Genomic DNA, 18492 nt, shown 5'->3' on the forward strand with positions numbered 1-18492 from the left:
TCTATGTGGATAGCCCCCCGGAGTTGTGTAGTTGAAATGATGGGAAGGAAGAATCCACCCACCAGAGTTTTCATTTGACACTTTTAAATGTTCCCATCTAAAAAGTCACTGCATGACAAAGGGCCTCATCAAAGGTTGGGCAGAGAGGCAAAAATGTGGCAGTAATGCTATTACTGCTGCATTACCGTTCCGCACAATCCCGAGTTTTGGGCGGAAAGTTGCAGATTTACCTACAGCTTTGAGCTGGAGATAAATCTTGCCACTTTCTGCCCATTTGCGGCATTATTAGTGTCGGTTGTTAAGAGCACACAACATGCCCCATAGAGTCCTATGGACTCTTTAATAAAATGGGGACTTACAGCCTTACCACACCTGGGGATCCGGCGCTAATAGGGCCAGACTAAGTTGCAATAACGCTATTTGCGTTGGGCGGTATCACCAGTGGATTTACCGCTGGGATACTGGCCAACTTGTGATGAGGGCCTCATCATAAATTGGGCAGAGCTGTAAAAATGTGGCAGTAACGCCATTACTGCTGTATTACCACTCCACACAACTATGAGTTGGGCTGAAAGCTGCACAGCTTTACCTAAAGCTTTGAGCTGGAGGTAAATCTGCCAAGTTTCTGCCCATTTGCGGCACTATTACTGTGGCGCAAATTACACCACAGAAATTGGGCCCAATATGCGCCCAATATGCCCCATTGGGTTCAATGGATCTGCACCCCCCGCAACTCAGGAACCAGTGCTAATTGCGCTGGGCCGAGTTGCATTTATGCTATTAGCGTTGGGCGGCATCCTGCCCCATTTATTGCTGGGATACCCCCCAACTTTTGATGACCCCCAAAAACTTGTATTTAACAAATACACATTGTAATTATAATTGGTTATTTGTATCGCGCTTAATACCCAGAGGTTTCTAAGCGAGAACCCGGGGATCGAACTTGTGTTTCTCTGCATCATCTTGCTTCCAGGGCGAGCGCGTTAGCCCTGATCCTCTCGAAACATAAATAAACACAAATAAACATAGCACCATATATATTTTTGGGTTCCTTTAATCATGCTGCTCGTAATGAATGAAATGCTGTCTCGGCAAAAGGTTTTCGGTCTGACTGATAGTTTTTCGCACTTCACTCACAAATAAGTGTATATCACCAAACTTCACACCCAGTTAGATGATTCCTGATGCTTCTACCTCCCCAACCTTTGGTCTTGTGACCTTTTCTGGGGAGCTAGAAGTACATTTTAGTTTATAAATCTGGCCCCCAAGGTCGGATTTTCATAAGGGTTACATTAATATGTAGGCCTGTTCGGCAGTCTTTTAGTGATACTATTACGGTGCGACTTGGGATTCTTGAGAAAATGTAAAACTATGATAGTCCATTTAAACTAATGGGAATCTTCAAACATATATGCAGATCCTGACTTTCATTTCACAGTTTAAGTTTAATTTCTTCTCTGCTGCTCCGAAGTTAACTTCATGCTGCAAATGTCCCATCACTCTTTCTTCTCTCAGGGCTAATGGTCACCCTGTTGCTTATCTCAGAGGACAAGCCCCAATAAATTCCTCCTGGTCCCTGCATGAGTTCTCTGAATTGAAACAGAGCCCTTCTCAGGAAACAGAAACTTAAAGTCATCTCTCTAGAAACAGACACTTATATTTGTGAAGGTTACCGTTCCATGGTCACATGAGGCCTTTTTACTGTGGCAGCTGAAATGAAATATTGCCTTTTCAATCTGTTGCATTTACTTTTCATGTGAAGCCTTTTAATATCTCTCATCATGACATCAATGTCCACTTCACTTTATGATACACTATACATTTGAATGGTATAGGCCAGGGAGTTTCATTGTTAAACAGTTCCTTTCCTTCTAAACTGTAGAATGCCCACATTTTCAAGGTATCTTTCTTTTGTCAGCAAGGCTGCCGGTGTTGAAAAGTAGGCCTCGGTCTCATGTAATGAAAGGTGCTTTCATGGCTTTGAATGTTGCAAGTAGGGCCCATTTTGTACTCTTAATTGTCAATGTACACAGCATTTTAATGTGTGGCAGTTGCAAGTGAAATTCTGCCTTTTGTCTATCAGTGAATAATGTGCCTTTTCAATTCCTTTCTGCAGTCTGGTTTCATTTTTCACGTTCCTTGCTTCCAATTGCAGAAGTACATACATTTGAATTCACTAGGCACATTGGCTATGCTGAAGTTTTGAGGCTGGCTTTTCATTCTGCCAAGGTGCCTTCCCATGACAAGAAGGTATTTCTGCACATTTTGGGCCTAACCTGGCCTTTCAGTTTATTTGATCCAGGAGCTGCCATTAAACCCCACAGATTGGTTCCCAGCTAACTGCCTGGGAATATTTCATGTCCTCTTGGGAAGGTGAAAAGCCTTCCCAGAGAGAACAAAGGAGAGTTTCTAGTGCTGGACCCGACTGGTTTGTTTTCGGTAAAATCCAGTCCCAGGCGGGTGATGGACATAAGGACCTGTCAGTGGAATAAGTCACTAGAAACCAAGCTGACAATAAAATGACACAAAACGGTGTTGGCTTATATAATTGTTTATTCCTATGGACCGCCATATCAAACAAGACATGGTGTATATTTATGCATTTATTTTCCACCATACTTCGGGGATACATGATTATAAGTAATTTCGGATCAGGGATGCCCACGGTTGAAAGCAGCCCCTGGCAGCAGGAACTTTGGGTTCCAGGAGGCCATTTGCAGAAATGCACTTGTGACTCTAACTGCCATGTTTCCCAACTACAAGGCAGCTGCTTGGGATGTGTTGGCAGACAGTCCCGGAAGATATGTATTTTTTCACTATACTTTTCTACATGGAGTGGTATGAAAGTGATGAGCTTAGGGCCCTTTAGGAACGTGCATATGCAATGAATGGGATCATACAGAATAGTTCTGAGTCCAAATAACCAAACCAACTCAGGAAGATGGCAAAGTCCTGTTTTATTAACAATGATCTAAAACAGGGAGTTTACAATGAACATCAATGGACTATGATCAGTCTCTCAACGATCCTTACACAAAGCATAGACTTTATAACATAAATACGTCAGAGGTGACATCATACTACATGGCAATAATGAAAAACCTATCGAGGGTCGCAATTGGCTACAGGAAACATCTAACCATCCTTTTTTGTAGGGACTAGGATTGTGATTGTCTGTCCACTATCAGGTGGACAACATATGCCTACATCTAAAACATGTAATCTGCAGAAATATTAGATACAGTTTCTCATTGGTCTTCAAACTATAAGGTCCTTCATTATGTGGACTAGTACAATTGGTTGGCACGCTTGTGCCAGGTCTGGAACATTCGGCTCATTTAGAAGCATGTAAGCCCAGGCCCAGTTGCAAGGAGATGGGGCATGACACTACCCCACCACCCAATTAGCCCAGCATCTCTCATCGCCCTTGTCTTCTGCCATGAAGATTGCCTTTGAACTTGGCCTTGCAAATTATCCTTGTCTTTTACAATGAATGGGAGTGACCGCACTCACTATCATGTTCTGGGACTATAAGTTCAAACTCTATTTTCATCCTTGGCTCACGTGACAGTAGACCATGATTTGGTCCATTTGCAGGTTTTACATACTCTAAATGAATTTAACTTGGCACCCATGGTGTTCTTTCTTTGCACCTTAACAAGGGATCATTCATCCCCCCCAAGCTCACTTATTTCCAGAATAGATAGCTGACCATGGCTGCTTCAGACTTGACTCCAGACCAGACAGCCTCGTCTTGAAGCTCCACGATTCTGCTTATTCTTGCTGCAACACAGTTTTCCCTTCCCGCTTCATGGGTCCTGGCTTACTAAATTCATGATACCGATGTCCAGCCTCTATATAATGGCGGCTTCATTTGCGTTCTATTCACTACGTATAGCCATCTTCTATGATGACTTGATCTACCTTGCGTTTTAGCATCTGTACATTTATTGAATGGTTGATTTTCTGCAGCAGTTTGTGCACATGTAATCATTTTCGCATTTAAATGTTCACTTGATTCTTTACTTCGTCATTAGTTTCTTTAGGATCTATACATCTGCTTCAGTCAGTATCTCCGGACGTCGTGCATAATTTTTGTGACGTTACTAACTTGTTTTCTTTGCTCTTTCTCATGTTCCTTCAGGGAGTTCCTCCCTTAGGTTGTCATCACTTCGGGGATATATTCAGTAGATTTGTCTCAAGGGGTATCTTCTTTCAAACACATGCTGTGGTATTGGCACAACGGCTGGTGTCAAACACTGCACGGTCTCATGTCTCCAACATATGGGAGGAACGGGGGCAGGGTCTCCTGCAGAGGTATGCCGCTGCTCCTCTACAGTGAGGTGTAATGAGCAGGTATTGCTTTCTGAGATAGAATTACTTGGCCATTTTGTATTAAAACATCAAAAAAGCTCAAGCTAGGACATCTCCACACATGGCATTCTGCCAGATGGCCCCCTGGCAAAATATTTGAGCACCACCTTCAAAGGGTCTGGCTCATCATCAAGGCAAAAGTATCCGCTGAGGCCATTTGCATTGGATTGCTGAGATCCAGGCGTATGGTGTATATCCATGTTCAATCGTTATGAAGATTGGCCTAACACAAACGCTTTGGATTGTCTCCTGTATACCCATTAACCACTTGAGAAGCCAGTGGTCTGTTTGGACAGTAAAGTGAGACCCAAACATATTGAGTTTGCACATGCATGTGGCCCAAACCACTGCAAATGACTGTTTTCTAATTGTGGCTCAGTTTCTCTCTATTGGTCAGTTGCTTGCTACTGTAGGCAACAGGCTTTTCAAACATTCTTGAGTTTAGCTTTTCTTAAACTGCTCCCATTCCAAATTCACAATTGTCTGTCACAATGACACATTTGATCCATAATTTGGGAACTTTCGAACTGGAGCAATGAACAAACTCTCTTCTGGTTTCTGAAAAATCGGTTTGATAGACAGGAGTCCACATGGCTCTCTTTTGCATGTTCTTGTTTTTCAAATCAATCAAAGGAAGGGCAATGGTCCTACCCCCTTGATAAAAAACGGATAATATCCATCGAGGCTAAATAATGCTCTCACTTGATTCTGAGTGGTAGGGATGTGCCAATCCTCAACCACTTGCCCTTTGTCTGAAGAGCCTGTTTCTTACCACGAGCCACTTGGTTTCCCAGATATGTCACAGTACCTTGAGCTATCTGGCACTTTGAAACCTTGATAGTCAGGCTAGCATTCTGCATGACCTGTAAAGCCTGCTTCAGATGGGCTAGATGACCTTCCCAGGTGTGGCTGAATACTGCAACATCATCTAAAGAGGCAATGCTGAATTCCTCTAAGCCAGACAGGACATTTACCATCCTCTCAAATGTTTCAGGGGCATTGTTTATCCTAAGTGGCATAACAGTGAACTGGTATTACCCTTCTGGTGTAGAAAGTGCTGACCTCTTATTTTCCTTGTCAGTCAGGCCAACCTGCCTGCACCTATATTCAAGGTCAAAGTAACTCATGGTCAAGTTGGCAGCATCTAACTTTCAATGAGATCTGCACAAGGCACATCTGTCTTGGTCACATAATCGATCCCTTGTTAGCCCACAGAAAAGCGAACTTCAGTTGTCCCATCGCTGGACATTTTAAAAATCTGCACCACAAGGTTAACCCATGGGCTATGGGATGGCTCAATGGGCCCTAGCAGGGACAACATCTTGGAGATTTCCATCATGATGGTATTCCTCCACTTGCCAGACATCTAGTGAATTCTTCTTTTCTCAAAGGCCCACTCCCTACTAAGGCCACTGCCACTCAGTAGACCTACGATTCTCTAGGCCTCTCATTATCCACCTTCAAATCTAAAATAATTCTATGGTCATACCCTTTTGCTATTATATCCCACCTCTACCTACACGTGAAACAAATCACCAATGCCCCAAGAGAACCTCACCTTACATCTTAATCAGACCTGGATCCAAGATAACTCTACAAAAATTCATAGAATAACTTTGCCAACGCGATTACCCTCAATTTATTTAACTGATTCCGACCCTTCAATCATCCTTACGTCGCTACGATCTGAATTTAATTGGTAAACATGGTATAATCTACTATACCTAATCTTGGTCAGTGAATAAGACTGCGTGTTGGATGTGGCACCCAAAAATGGAACCATAGATTTTTAAAGAATGCCTGCATGATGCCCCCTTTGTGCTGTGGCTTTCAGGCTTGAAGGCAGGCAACCTGTTGGCGTTGGGGATTTGATGGATGTGAGAGGTTGTGGTTGGGCCTCTGGCAAAAAAAAGAACAGGGCTGTATTTTTGCAGGGTGTTTCTGTCCTTCATGATGTCTGGAAAATGTAGATTGGCTTGACTTCAACACGGCCTCTAAGAATGCACACATACAAAAGCCATCTGATGGGGAGGGGACTAGAGTCTGAGCACCTTGAAGAGAAACATTACAGTGAATAGTGCCGATTTAACCCAATTCACAAAGGGTGAGTGTGCAGATTGCGAGGAAAGCGTGTCTCTGGCATTCTGCATTCGCGTTTCCTTGCACAGAAGTCACCATAGTGACGTCCCGGGAGGATAGCTCAGTGGCAACGTGCTCACCTTGGAAGCAAGACGACAGGAAGCAACACAGGTTCGATCCGGGACCGCGCTGAGAAACTTCTGGGTATTTAAGCATGTTAAAAATATGCAACTAAGACAACAAAAAAAATCCTGTAACAGTGCCTCGATGCCCCCGGGCTGTGTGAGCGCTTTAAAAATGCATAAAAAATAAAAATAAATAAACAGTGATATACGAGTCATGTGTGCATTATGAAGAACCGACTACTGGGAAAACTGAGTCACAGCAAGCCACTCCATATGTTTGTACTTCAGAGTGCAGTTCCTGACACTTATCTTTGTACCTTTTAACTTAGGGCAGAGGTCTGCAACATTTGGCTCTACGGGTGTTTTGGAGTACAACTACAACTCCCATCACCCTAGCCAGTATAGTCAATGGGGAGGGATCTTTGCAGTCATAACCAAAACATCTAGAGACCTGCAGTTTGCAGACCTCTGGCCTACGGGGACACTCTGCTGCAAACAAACACAATGGTTGGGATCCCTGCACTCTGCACATCATCGAACCCCTTTCGCTTTGGAGCTGTTCTCACAACCACTCCAGCAACAGAAAAATCTCCATGAAAAGATGGATGCAGATGTCTGGGCATCTCCATGGCAGTGAAGATGTTGTTCACAACTTCCATTTATCCAAGAATGGTGAGACAAGCCAGAGACATACAAGGATCAGACACAGGTCACATAGTCTGATAGACGTTAGCATTCTGTCTGTCTGTGCCGTTGCCTTCTAGGGAGATAATATGTAGTGTTACCATAGAGAGGTGTTCCAAGGCAAAGGGACTGGAGGGCTGCAGACTCAACTGATACTGTGGGGTTAGTTGGAGAACCTAGTGGACAACTCCTTCCATGGTCATTCAAGTAATCCGGTGTGACCCCCTCAGAAATGGATCTTGGAGAGGTCGAAGTTTGTGGAGGGTTCACATATTTCTCCTTGGGTTAGCTTCTTTTTTGTTTTCTGTTTGTGTTGTTGGGAAACATCCCATAGGTATTCACAAATCATGGGGGGGGGGCGACCCTTGTGTTAAATCGGAATCCTGGGATCTCAGCTCAAATTACAAGGATGCATCCATTCAAACGCTTGATAGACACCCAGTTACTTAGGGATCATCACATTCAAACTTTCTCGGGCTTCCCAGACTTCTGTTCTGGTGTGGATTCTAGACAGGATGACAGACACCATTCAGCTATCAGGCCACATCTGATGATCAGGTGCTGTCTACACTTTGCCTCAAGAGTCAGCAGAAGCCATGACCAAGTAAGGACACTTCTGTATCCCACTCTTACTTGCAAGACACAATACTGGGTTGTTGGAGTTTGAACTGATTTATGCAGCGTGATGCATGCAAGGATACTAACACAGTGCACACAGTGACATTGGGGAGTCCCTAATCCTGCGAGGAATGGGGTGTCATAGGCGCCCACGTTCTGGATTTACATCCATCTTGAAGGAGGTCCTGGATGAAGACGCAGCAGAGAAAAGCCCAATTATCTGTCGTGCAAAACTCATACAATTCTGTGCCTTTCACCAGAGCAACAGGTTAAAAGTTCCTCCTCACATCATGAACCATCAGAAAAGAATGTTCTGTTGTCCCTAATTTGATGGTGACTGTTGTTATTGCTATGTGTAGTGGAGTCACAACAGGAAACCGGCTTCAAAAACACTGCAGACACTTTAGATCTGTATATGTCCATGAGTAAAATGCCCCTGATTTACAAAAGGAAATGTTGGTGACATTTAGTCAACTTTCCTTGGACCTTTTTGAATGTGTCCTGTCGCGTGGGCGTTTCATTCATATACAGCTAACATGGGTGAGCGTGCCTTTGAGAGGCAGCTTTCTTTTGCATACCGATTCCTTTGTGCTTATTTTCAGGCACACTATGAATGCAGTTAGTTTATAAAAATGTGTATTCTGACGTCATATTGTATGAAACGCTGATATTTGTTAATGACTCACTTCATACCAATGAACCCTTTTGATGAAAAGGTTGGCTCTCCAGGATTTGAACTGCTGTTGATCATGTTCCTTGGTGATATTCAAACTTTATAGTATCTGGACGGTTTAAGTTACCCTTACAGAGACCAATAGTTCTAAAAAGCGTCTGCCACGATAACGCAAATCCTTCAATGTGTTACTGTTTTTCTGCAGAAGGAAGGTGAGTTGTTATGGACCGACGGATCTTCGTATGACTTGGAAACTTCAGAAATCACTCCTGCATCATTGATTCCGAGCAATGAAAGCGACTGCTATGCCCTGCAACAAAACGCTACCGGCCCAAACTATTTCTTCACTGGGTTTTTCTGCTACATCCGCTTGCCTTACCTTTGTGAATATTCCCGTAAGTATTAGAGGATGGATGCTTTCTCTTAGTCACATTTGTACTACCCAAAGTTTCCCGTCTGCCTTTCGCTGTCTTGCTCTACTTATTTTCCGCAGGCCCCGCCACATGCACAAGGCCTAGGGTTATACGGTAATACTGTGCCTGGCGAGGTCCTCCGCCTACCGCAAGATGGATTTACAGTAGTATTGCAGCGTAATGCCCAGGGCCTGATTCTCAACTGGGGGCCTGATTCACAAGCTGGTGTTAAGTACCGAAAAGGTTGTTGAAGGCGATAACAACCTTTTCGGTACATAATACCTATTCTGAAGGTGGCGCATTCTTCCGAAGTCAGTGGGAATGAGCCATATTCAGAACACATGTGGCGGTTGCTAGGTGGGTTGGAAACTAACCTAGCAACCGCCACATTCGTTACCTGCTACTTTAGACTGGCATTCTTGTGGCACTCCTCCAGTTTTATATGTGCGTTAAAATCGTGCACAAATACGGTACCATTTTGATGCCAGTATTCTGGAGGAGTGCCACAAGAAGCCGGTCGCAGTGAAGGTGGTTAAGCAACTTCAAAGATGGAAGAAAATGTTTACTTCAGTCTAAACATGCAAACCTATGTTAACAAATTGCATTGGGTCAGTTTATGAGAATATTAAGCAAAACACTGTTCTCGGCAGCAGTTTTGTAATACAACGAATATGCTGTTATTTTACAAAAATGCTGCAGAGATTTCAGGATTGCGCCTGTTATGCCGAAAACAGGCACAATGCTGAAGGTGCACTGTCGTGCACTACGAGGACGCCCAGGCCCAGAATATTGCTGGAGCCTGGACGTCCTGATTTTGCACAGTGAATCGTGTTCTTTAGCATGTTCACTGCGCCAATTTAAGAATCGAGCCCTGGGTCTTAAGTACCGAAAAGGTTGTTAAAAGCGTTAACAACCTTTTCGGTACTCAAGACCTATTCTGAAGTGGCACATTCTTTCGGAGTCAGAATGAATGCGCCACTTTCAGTATATATGTGGCATTTGCTAGGATGGGTGGGAAACCAACCTAGCACTCGCCACATTTGTTACCTCCCTGGCACTCCTCCACTTTTAAATGTGTGCTAAAGTGGCACACATATACAGTACCATTTCGGTGCCGGTATTGTGGAGGAGTGCAACAAGAAGCCTTGTTGCAGTGCAGGGTGTTTCATATATATTCTGCAACTTTGAAGCTGCTTACTTTGGTGTATATGAAAGTGTTCATATGCACCGTGTTATCGGCAGCAGTTTTGTAAAATAATGAACATGTCTTTATTTTACAAAAATGCTTCTGAGATTTCAGCATTGCGCCAGTTAAGCCAAAAACAGGCGCAATGATGAAGGTGCACTGTCGTGCACTACGAGGACGCCCAGGGCCACTTGAGAATAGTGGTGGAGCCTGGGCGCCCTGATTTGGCCCAGTGAATCATGCTCTTTAGCACGTTCACTGCGCCAAGTTAAGAATCGGGCCCTGAATGCTGTAAAGCATAGAATACTGTAATGCGCAAGCAATCCTTGCTGCTCAATATGAGTTCATGGCCCTTCTCCGTTTGCCTCAATATAGCTCATCTTAAGTTCAGACTTGTCATTCTCTTACTGCAAAAAAGCAATTCTATGCTATGAAAAGCAGATTCTGTAAGGGCAACGAACCAACTGCCAACCGCAAGTATTTGTTATCAAAATACTCTCTATTCGGGCGTTTATGCTAACGTTTTCTAGAGAATCCAACATGATGCCACCAGCATTGAACTATTACTATGCAACAGGTTCACACCTGTGCTGTAGCTGGAACATAGCCGCTGATACCTGGAAGAGATGCTGTTCAGTTTACAAAGTGCTGCATTATGCATACGATTTTCTTAAGGCGGGGGTTTTCACACCTCTACGTGAAGTCTCACATGTAGGCATGCAGAGTATTTCGATGAGCGTCCCCATTTGTAAAATTCACACCTTGATGGTCTATAAATGTGTGTAAGTGGATTAGAACTGTTTTTATAACCCCTTAAAATAGAATGTTCCTACTTATTTTATCTCTATAAAATGTAATTTACCTGGTTTGATAACTAGAACGCAACTGGCAATCTTTGGGGTGGCCGTTTGACATGTCATGCACTGTATTGGGCAACACGAGGAAGAGTAAGACTAGGAGTAATGAAGATTACTGACCATTACCTCCACGTCCCTCCTCCTCGTCCCAGTACTCAGTGGACCCATTGCTCACTGTGCTTAGAGAGGCACAGCTCCACCTCACTGATGAGGCCCAACAAGGCTGAAACACGTGTATGGGGTTGCTGTTGTTACTATTGATCAGAAGAGAATTGCCATAGTATTTCGGTGCTGGACTGCCAATGTGGGCAGGACAAAGACTGATATGCAAATGGATATTTCCCTTCTGTGAATGGTACAGTGAGCTAAAGTGTGGCTGCGCACTCTTGGGTGGGTACCTTCGTAAAGAACAGGTCATTTAGCCGTGTTCGTTCTCAAAGAGGGGCGCCGATGGACTATTTTGTGGTCCTTTCATGTTTTGTTGTGTTGCTAGTGATAGACGCTGCAGTGCAAATTTAAAGTAGGAGAGTGGCAAAAACAATGGATGTGTGGGTGAGCTGCCTCACAGGGAAGGAAGTGACAAGCCAATGTTTTTTTGTTGAATTATCTTAAATGCTGAAAGACACACACGCGCTCTCAGGCAAACATACAAAATATTTGCTGAGAATGCCTGAGTTAAGTGGTGAAATTGTATTTTTAAAATGCTACAAAGAAAATGAGTGGACATACAGACAGAAGGACAAATATGACAAGCATTTACAACATGTTTTGTGTTGATGTACCACTTTGCAAAATAGCTTTTAAAAAAATAAAGAAAAATCAAGAATCCAAGTCATTTCTTGATATAAGGCTGACCTGTGAAACGAGCATTGGCAATGCCAATAGTTTTGGCATTTACTGATGTTCTTTGCATTTTGTATTTATAGACACCAGGGTGAAAGGCGGAGAGTGCAAAGTTTCAAAGGAGGAGACACAAAGGGGCACGGGTGTGAAAGAGAATGAGAAGGAAGGAGAAGAGAGCAAGGGAGGACATTATTGAGAGAGGGTGCCTTCGATGATGAGCAAGAGGAATATGAGTGAGAAAGGTTGAGAGTGAGAGGGTAAGAAATACAGCAAGTGTGAGAGAAATGAGTGGGGTTAGAGAGTGGGGGAGGTTAGGTGGTGGTAGTTTGTGGAGGTAGGGTGGGTGCAGTAGAGAGAGTGGAGGTAGGATGGGTGGGGTAGAGGGAATGGGGTAGGGTACAGTGCACTTTTGGGCGAAATTGGCAGTGGTGCGTGGGATAAATCATGATAACAATTTATTTTTAAAACTGGCTTTTTAAAATTCTTTTGGGTTCATTAAAATGTAATTCTTTATTTGTATGGTTATTTCAAATCACATTGAACCAAAGGTACAACATGGTTAACAATGGTGTGGATGTAAGGTTACTAAAAAGTAAAGCAGATTGAGCAGGTGGAGCATCCACCTGTGAGATATAAATGCGTGTATATTTATGTACATACCTTCCTCCTCTTCTCCCATTAATGGTGGCACCCGGTGGGAGGTCCTCTTGACCTCCTTCCAGTCCTCCAGAGTCATCGTTAATGTCTATCTAAACTGCACCATCATGGTCGAGGACCCTCAGCCCAATCTCCCACTATTTGATTGGCGCCTCCCTTGCCTCATCAACTTCCTTCTTTCTCCTGTGATTCCTTCTACCACTTATTTGGCTCCTCTGCCATCTCCTTCTTCTACTGCTCTGACTCCCATGCCATCTACTACCTTTCTGACTCATTAGTACCCTGCGTCCTCCACCTCTCTGTCTCTCTTGCTATCCTCTACCTCTCTGTCTCCTCTGCCACCTCCTCCTTCCACCTCTCTGGCTCCTCTGCCACTTCCGATGCATACTCCTCTCCCCTGTACCCCTCACCGGAAGTCTTTAGAAAGTGTCAACCTGCTCCACGGGGCTACTCTTAACTCTCGCTATGCTGTCAAACACTCCTCTGACATCTGCCACCTCCTTGAACTCCTGGACCTGGATGTTCTCGCTCTTACCGAGACATGGTTCAAGGCCAGGGCTGTCACCAGTTTTGACACACCTGAGTGCAACAAGATCCTCTCTGAGCCCAAGCCCAACAGGCCTGGAGGTCTGAATGGCCCTGATCTTTATTGAGTGGATCCCTGCTTCCATTATCCCCATTCAGACCTATTCCTCTTTTGAATGCCTGGGCTACAGGCTCTCTATTTCGTCTGGCCTCTCTCTGACCTTGGCCACCATCTAGAGGCCACCTGGCCATGTCACCATCTTCCTCTCTGAATGGGCTGACCTCACTTCCTCCTTTCCTCTACCTCCCAGCTTCTCCTCCTTTGGGATCTCAACATCCACTTGGACTCCCCAGACTCCTCTGGGCTTTTCCGCAACCTAGGCAACACTCTTTCCCTCTCATTCTACCCTCTGGTTCGACTCACTCTGCCGGACACACCTTGGATGCTCTCATCCCTGCAGACACCCCCCTCTCTAATCGACTCACTACTCCTCTCTCCTGGACTGATCACTTTCTTTTTTCTTCTCACTTGAAGCTCCCTGTCCCCTTGGCAAAGACCCACCCAGCTCTGCCACTTTCCTTCGCTCTCATTCGACCAATGAAGCAAGTGTCAATGGCCGCCTTTGCTTCCACTTTCTCGCGCCCATCTACTCCTGTGGCTGACTCCCATCCAGACACAGCCCTTTCCAACCTTCACCTTTCCATCTCTAATACTCTGGATATCCTTGCCACTGTCATGAGGATCTGCCTGAAGCCTGCCACCAAATGCAACTCTTGGCTTGACTCTGTTCTGATTGTTCTGAAACGCAAGTGCAAAGTAGCTGAACAGAAGTGGGAAGCTTCGGGTGCACCCTCTAACAAACTGGCCTGCCAGCTGCTCCAAAGGCAATACAGACTCTCCATCTTCACTAAGAGAGGGCCCATATTCAAGTCCGTATATCTGCGGCTTCTAACAACACGGTCAAACTTTCCAAAATATGCAAGTATTTGGCTAATCCTACTGAAGTTATCTACCTCTTCTACGCCTACCCAGGCCCTCTGCATGGCTATGGCTTCTCATTTCACCACTAAAAAACCCAGGACATCCTTTCCGCACTCTCCTCCCCTTCTCTTCTCTCTACATCTACCTCTCTCTGGCCCTCCTTGGCCGCCCCCTCCTCTCCTTCTCTCCCTCCTCTCTTCTGTAACACCTCATGATGTTTCCAGACAAGCCCAGTCTATGAAAGTCTCATCTAAAAAGGTGACCCCCATGCTCCTCCAGAACCATTAAGGATGACATAGGATCTCTCACTCCAGCCTTGGCCAATTACTGTAATCACTCCTTCGCCACTGGATCTTTCCACTCTCTACTTAAGCACTCTCTTGTGCATCCCCTACTAAAAAGGCTTTCTGCCTACCCCTCCATTTAGGTAAATTATCACCCGATCTCTATCACTCCTTTCCTTGGCAAACTCCTGGAGAAGTTGGCTTTCTCCCAGCTAACCCTCCACACTGAATCTGTTGCTTGTCTCCATGACCTTCAGTCTGGCTTCAGAGCAGCCAGAGGCATGGACACTGCACTCCTGAACACTCGTGAAGATCTGCTCTCTAATCTTGACTCATGCTCTCTCTCTGTCCTCATTCTCCTTGACCTTTCCTCTGCATTTGACATGGTCAACCACAACATCCTGATTACTCGTCTTTGCAAAGCTTGGGCATCAAAGATCTGGCTCTGGCATGGCAGGTCTTCTTCTTCCTGGACCGACGTTCCCAGGTTCAGCTTGGGTATTTTCTCTCCACCACCTCTCCATCCACATGTGGTGTGCCCCAGTCCTTGATCCTTTCTTCCTGGCACTTCAATGTCTTTCTGGCCCTTTGACCCTCCTGATCTCTACCTTCTCTTCTAACTTTCAGTGTTATGCAGATGACACAGAGCTCTCTTTCAGGCTACCCTCGGCCTCCTTCTCCTCGCTCCTCCCTGACTGTCTATATAATATTCAGGCATAGTGTGCCTCAAATGATCTGTGCCTTAATGCCAGTAAGACTGAGATTCTTGCCATTGGGATCCCTGCGCCTGCTTTTCTTCGCTCACTCTGGCTGCCCTCTCTGGGCTCTCTGCCCTCGCCCTCTTATGAGGCAAAAAACCTTGGGGTCATCTTCAGCTCCACTCTTTCCTTTTCTCCACACATCACGGAACTTGCCAAGATGGCCCATTTACAGCGGTACTTCCTCAGAGGTATTCTCCCTTTTCAAACCTTCCCCCAGAAGCTCACTGTCTTGAGAGCCCTGGTTCTCTCTAGGCTGGACTACTGTCAACAGCCTCTTTCTCAATGTGTCTATCTCTACTTTTCGCCCGCTTCAGCTCATCCAGATCAGGACCGCAAGACCTATCCTTGGCCTCAAGCCCAAGGACTGAATCTCTCCAGGCCTGAATCCCTCCACTGTCTCCATGTGGCTGCAAGGATCAAGTTTAAGACCCTCTGCATCATCCACAAGGCTTTTAGGGGCCGTGGCCCTCACTAGCTTCAACTCTCTCTTCCTAAGCCCTCCACTCATCTACTTCTAATTCTCTGCAGAGAATGAGTGGGTAGATCTCTCATCTCTGCAGGTTCCTCCCTTTGGAATGGCCTATGTGCCTCTCTCGCCACATTGAGCCGGATCTCAAGTTCCAGAAGCTCCTCAAGACCTGCCTTTTCTCCTCTTCTTTCTCGCTCCTTCTCCCCTGCTAACCTTCCCTTGCTCCTGCTCTGTCTGCTGACGGACCACTCAGTGTCCTCTGATTCCTACATGACACCAAGCCCCCCCAGACCAGTCCCCCTGCACTCTCCACCTGGCCCACCTTGCACTGCTTCCTGGTTAACTTTGCACTACCGGGCTGGGATTGCCCCCTGTAGCCCAGCCTTCCTTGCACTTAAGTCAGCGCCCTGCTGCTCTGGGTGCACTTCACCTTGTACCCTCTCCCATCAAGTTCTTGTTGTGCACATACACGATCTAAGTGACACTAGGCCTAGTAAAATCATTTGTCTTGTGCTCCCTTTGTTCCCCCTCCCATGCCGGGTTGCACCATGAAACACTTGTTTGCAAGCACATTCTAAATAAGAAATCCATCAAAACCAACAGGTCGCAAGTTCCAGCCCTTGCTAGACCCACTCACCTTTCCCTGCCATCAATGTCGATAATAAGAGCCAATTTCATAACAAAGTGAGCAAATAGGTCCTAAAGATAAACGCTCGTACAGCGCAACTCGCACCCTCATCGTGGAGGGTGGGGGGGCTGTAGAGCCCTGAGGCGCCCACAAAGAACACCCTGCTGCCTCGCCCCTGTGCAATGCTGCTCTTCTCTTTTGCAGCCCCAACAGAGGCTAATGATGCAAAAAGGAGGTGCCACTTAGCAAGAGTACCGAAATGGGAGCCTTCAGGGGCAGAAACCTGCTCCAGCGGGAAGGTGTGGGATAAGAAGGGTCGAGCACCCTGTTTTAAAATTAAATAAGCACTAGTATGAAGTAAAACAAACTCATTGTTGTCCCAGTCCTGGTATCAAGCTCATTCCGCAGCGCAAAAACAACCGCCAGCCATTATGTCGCAGGCGCATGAAACCTGCAAGTTCCTCTTTACATGTGCCTTAAAAGCAAAACAGGAAAACAAGGCCACAGCGTTCATATGTTGTCATGTACATACACATTGTAACATAAAATTTACTTTAAACTTTAAAAGAAACACCAACACATACTCAAAAGCATTCACATTCCACATAAAACAGTAAGGAAACAACAAATGTTTGTATATTGTAAAGGACCTTAGCATTTTTGCGTAACAAACATTACTCGATACCAACAAGTGCAAGTTATGTTCCACAGTTAATATATTTCATGCCAAAAAACAGAGCCCCACATACATTAAACGCACATTTCCTGATCCACCACCTGTCACAACAAATCTTAAGCTGTCCGTCTGTTGAAACACACGTGCTCTAAAGATTCCTGCAGCAGACAAAATAAATAAATAAATAAATAAATAACTAAAACACTGCAATATTTGTACATTTCTATCACAGTCATCCGTCAGTCCTACAAAACACGCAACTCGATCAATACCAAATATTACATCAGATCTTCAAGCTCTGAAACGACTTGATACACCACGTGCTAAACACACCACACGTGAACTGTAGCAAAGTATCCCATGGATTGTATGTGTGTCTCCTCCATAACCTAGTCATGGATCTATATATTCCAAAATCCGTCTCGCTATTCAATTAGAAATCACTAATTAAATTATCAAAATGGATGATGTTCTCGCAAAGTGGTAAGTTGCAATGCTTTTTTCAAGTAAGAACAATGGCGATTACCTTTCCACAGCTCTGCTTGTTTGGGATAATTCTCATTTCTGTGCTAATTCCCTTCCACCTTAGAGACCCCAACTCTTTTGCTGGATTTAGGACTTTTTATTTTTCAACCTGGAGTGAGTGAGACCTTCTTCTCACTCTCTAATGTGTTTTGACCGGATTTGGATTATGTGTTTTCACTGTTTTTGGAGTCTGCCAAACTCCATAGGCATCTACTTTTTGTATAGTGACACACAGCACCTTCAGTGCAGTGTCACAGAGAAAACCTTTAGATTTCTCATAAGGTTAAAATACCTTTTCTTGTGTGAACTACCGTTCCCAAGAATAGTAATGTGAAATTTACTTTACTTACCTTTTCTCCTTGTAGGTCCAGCACACACCATCTTATGTGAAGTGCTGGGGGGTTACCTAGTAGCCCCTTATCCTACATTCTCATGTAACATTTGTATGTTACCCTCACTACTTTAAATGGGTGGTGCAGTGGTTTAATTGTTCCTACCATTGTGCTTTTTTGCCGCAGGCTTCACCAGGAGTTGCAGTACAGCACCCATGGGTGACCATTGTGTCAAAATGGCCTGGTCTTCTTTTTTCACCATTTTATTTTTGTGAGGTCTTTCTTGGGTTTTACTCTGTGCGTCGAAATAGATTCGAGCCCTTTGTTTGTCTTACCTTTGGCAGGCTTCATTCTGAAGCCCGCTTCTGGCTCCAGCGTGTCTGGAAGGGCAGGATGTGATGGAGGTTCCCAAAACTCCCCTGTCCTTTGTCTCGAGGGATGCCTGAATGCAACCAGTCCTGATTGGCTGGCTGGCTGTACTTCCAGGACAGCCACCCTGCTTTGTGATTGACAGACTAGGCTGTTCATGAATTGGACTAACCTACTTAAAAGGTGAGGGTTTTGGGACTAGAGGCAGAGTGACCACTGGGCGAAACAGCCAATGAAGAAACCTTGAATGAAGCTTGATGCATCCTCCTGGAGCTTTGAATTGCCCGGTGAAGCCCTGCTGCTGTGCTCAAATGCCCTTTTCAATTCGACAGAGAAGCTCCGGAAGGGAGACATCTTCCCTTGGGTTAGTGGGACCAACTAACCCTGAGACGAACTCCACTGGACCATCTTCCCCGACTGGCTGTACTTCTT

General features: G+C 45.0%; 1 protein-coding gene across 12 annotated transcripts in view; it reads left to right on the forward strand.

Moving 5' to 3' along the window:
• Positions 1-18492, forward strand: part of PTPRQ (protein tyrosine phosphatase receptor type Q) — a 2012995-nt gene that overhangs the window by 193228 nt on the left and 1801275 nt on the right. For all 12 annotated transcript variants that reach the window (XM_069629300.1, XM_069629298.1, XM_069629293.1 and 9 more), the window contains exon 7: positions 8759-8948. In XM_069629300.1, the coding sequence (XP_069485401.1) occupies positions 8759-8948 (190 nt within the window). The remainder of the gene's footprint in view (positions 1-8758; positions 8949-18492) is intronic.

This window comes from Ambystoma mexicanum, chromosome 12 (genome assembly GCF_040938575.1).
Source record: "Ambystoma mexicanum isolate Mex_15411 chromosome 12, UKY_AmexF1_1, whole genome shotgun sequence".
Lineage (NCBI taxonomy): Eukaryota > Metazoa > Chordata > Amphibia > Caudata > Ambystomatidae > Ambystoma > Ambystoma mexicanum.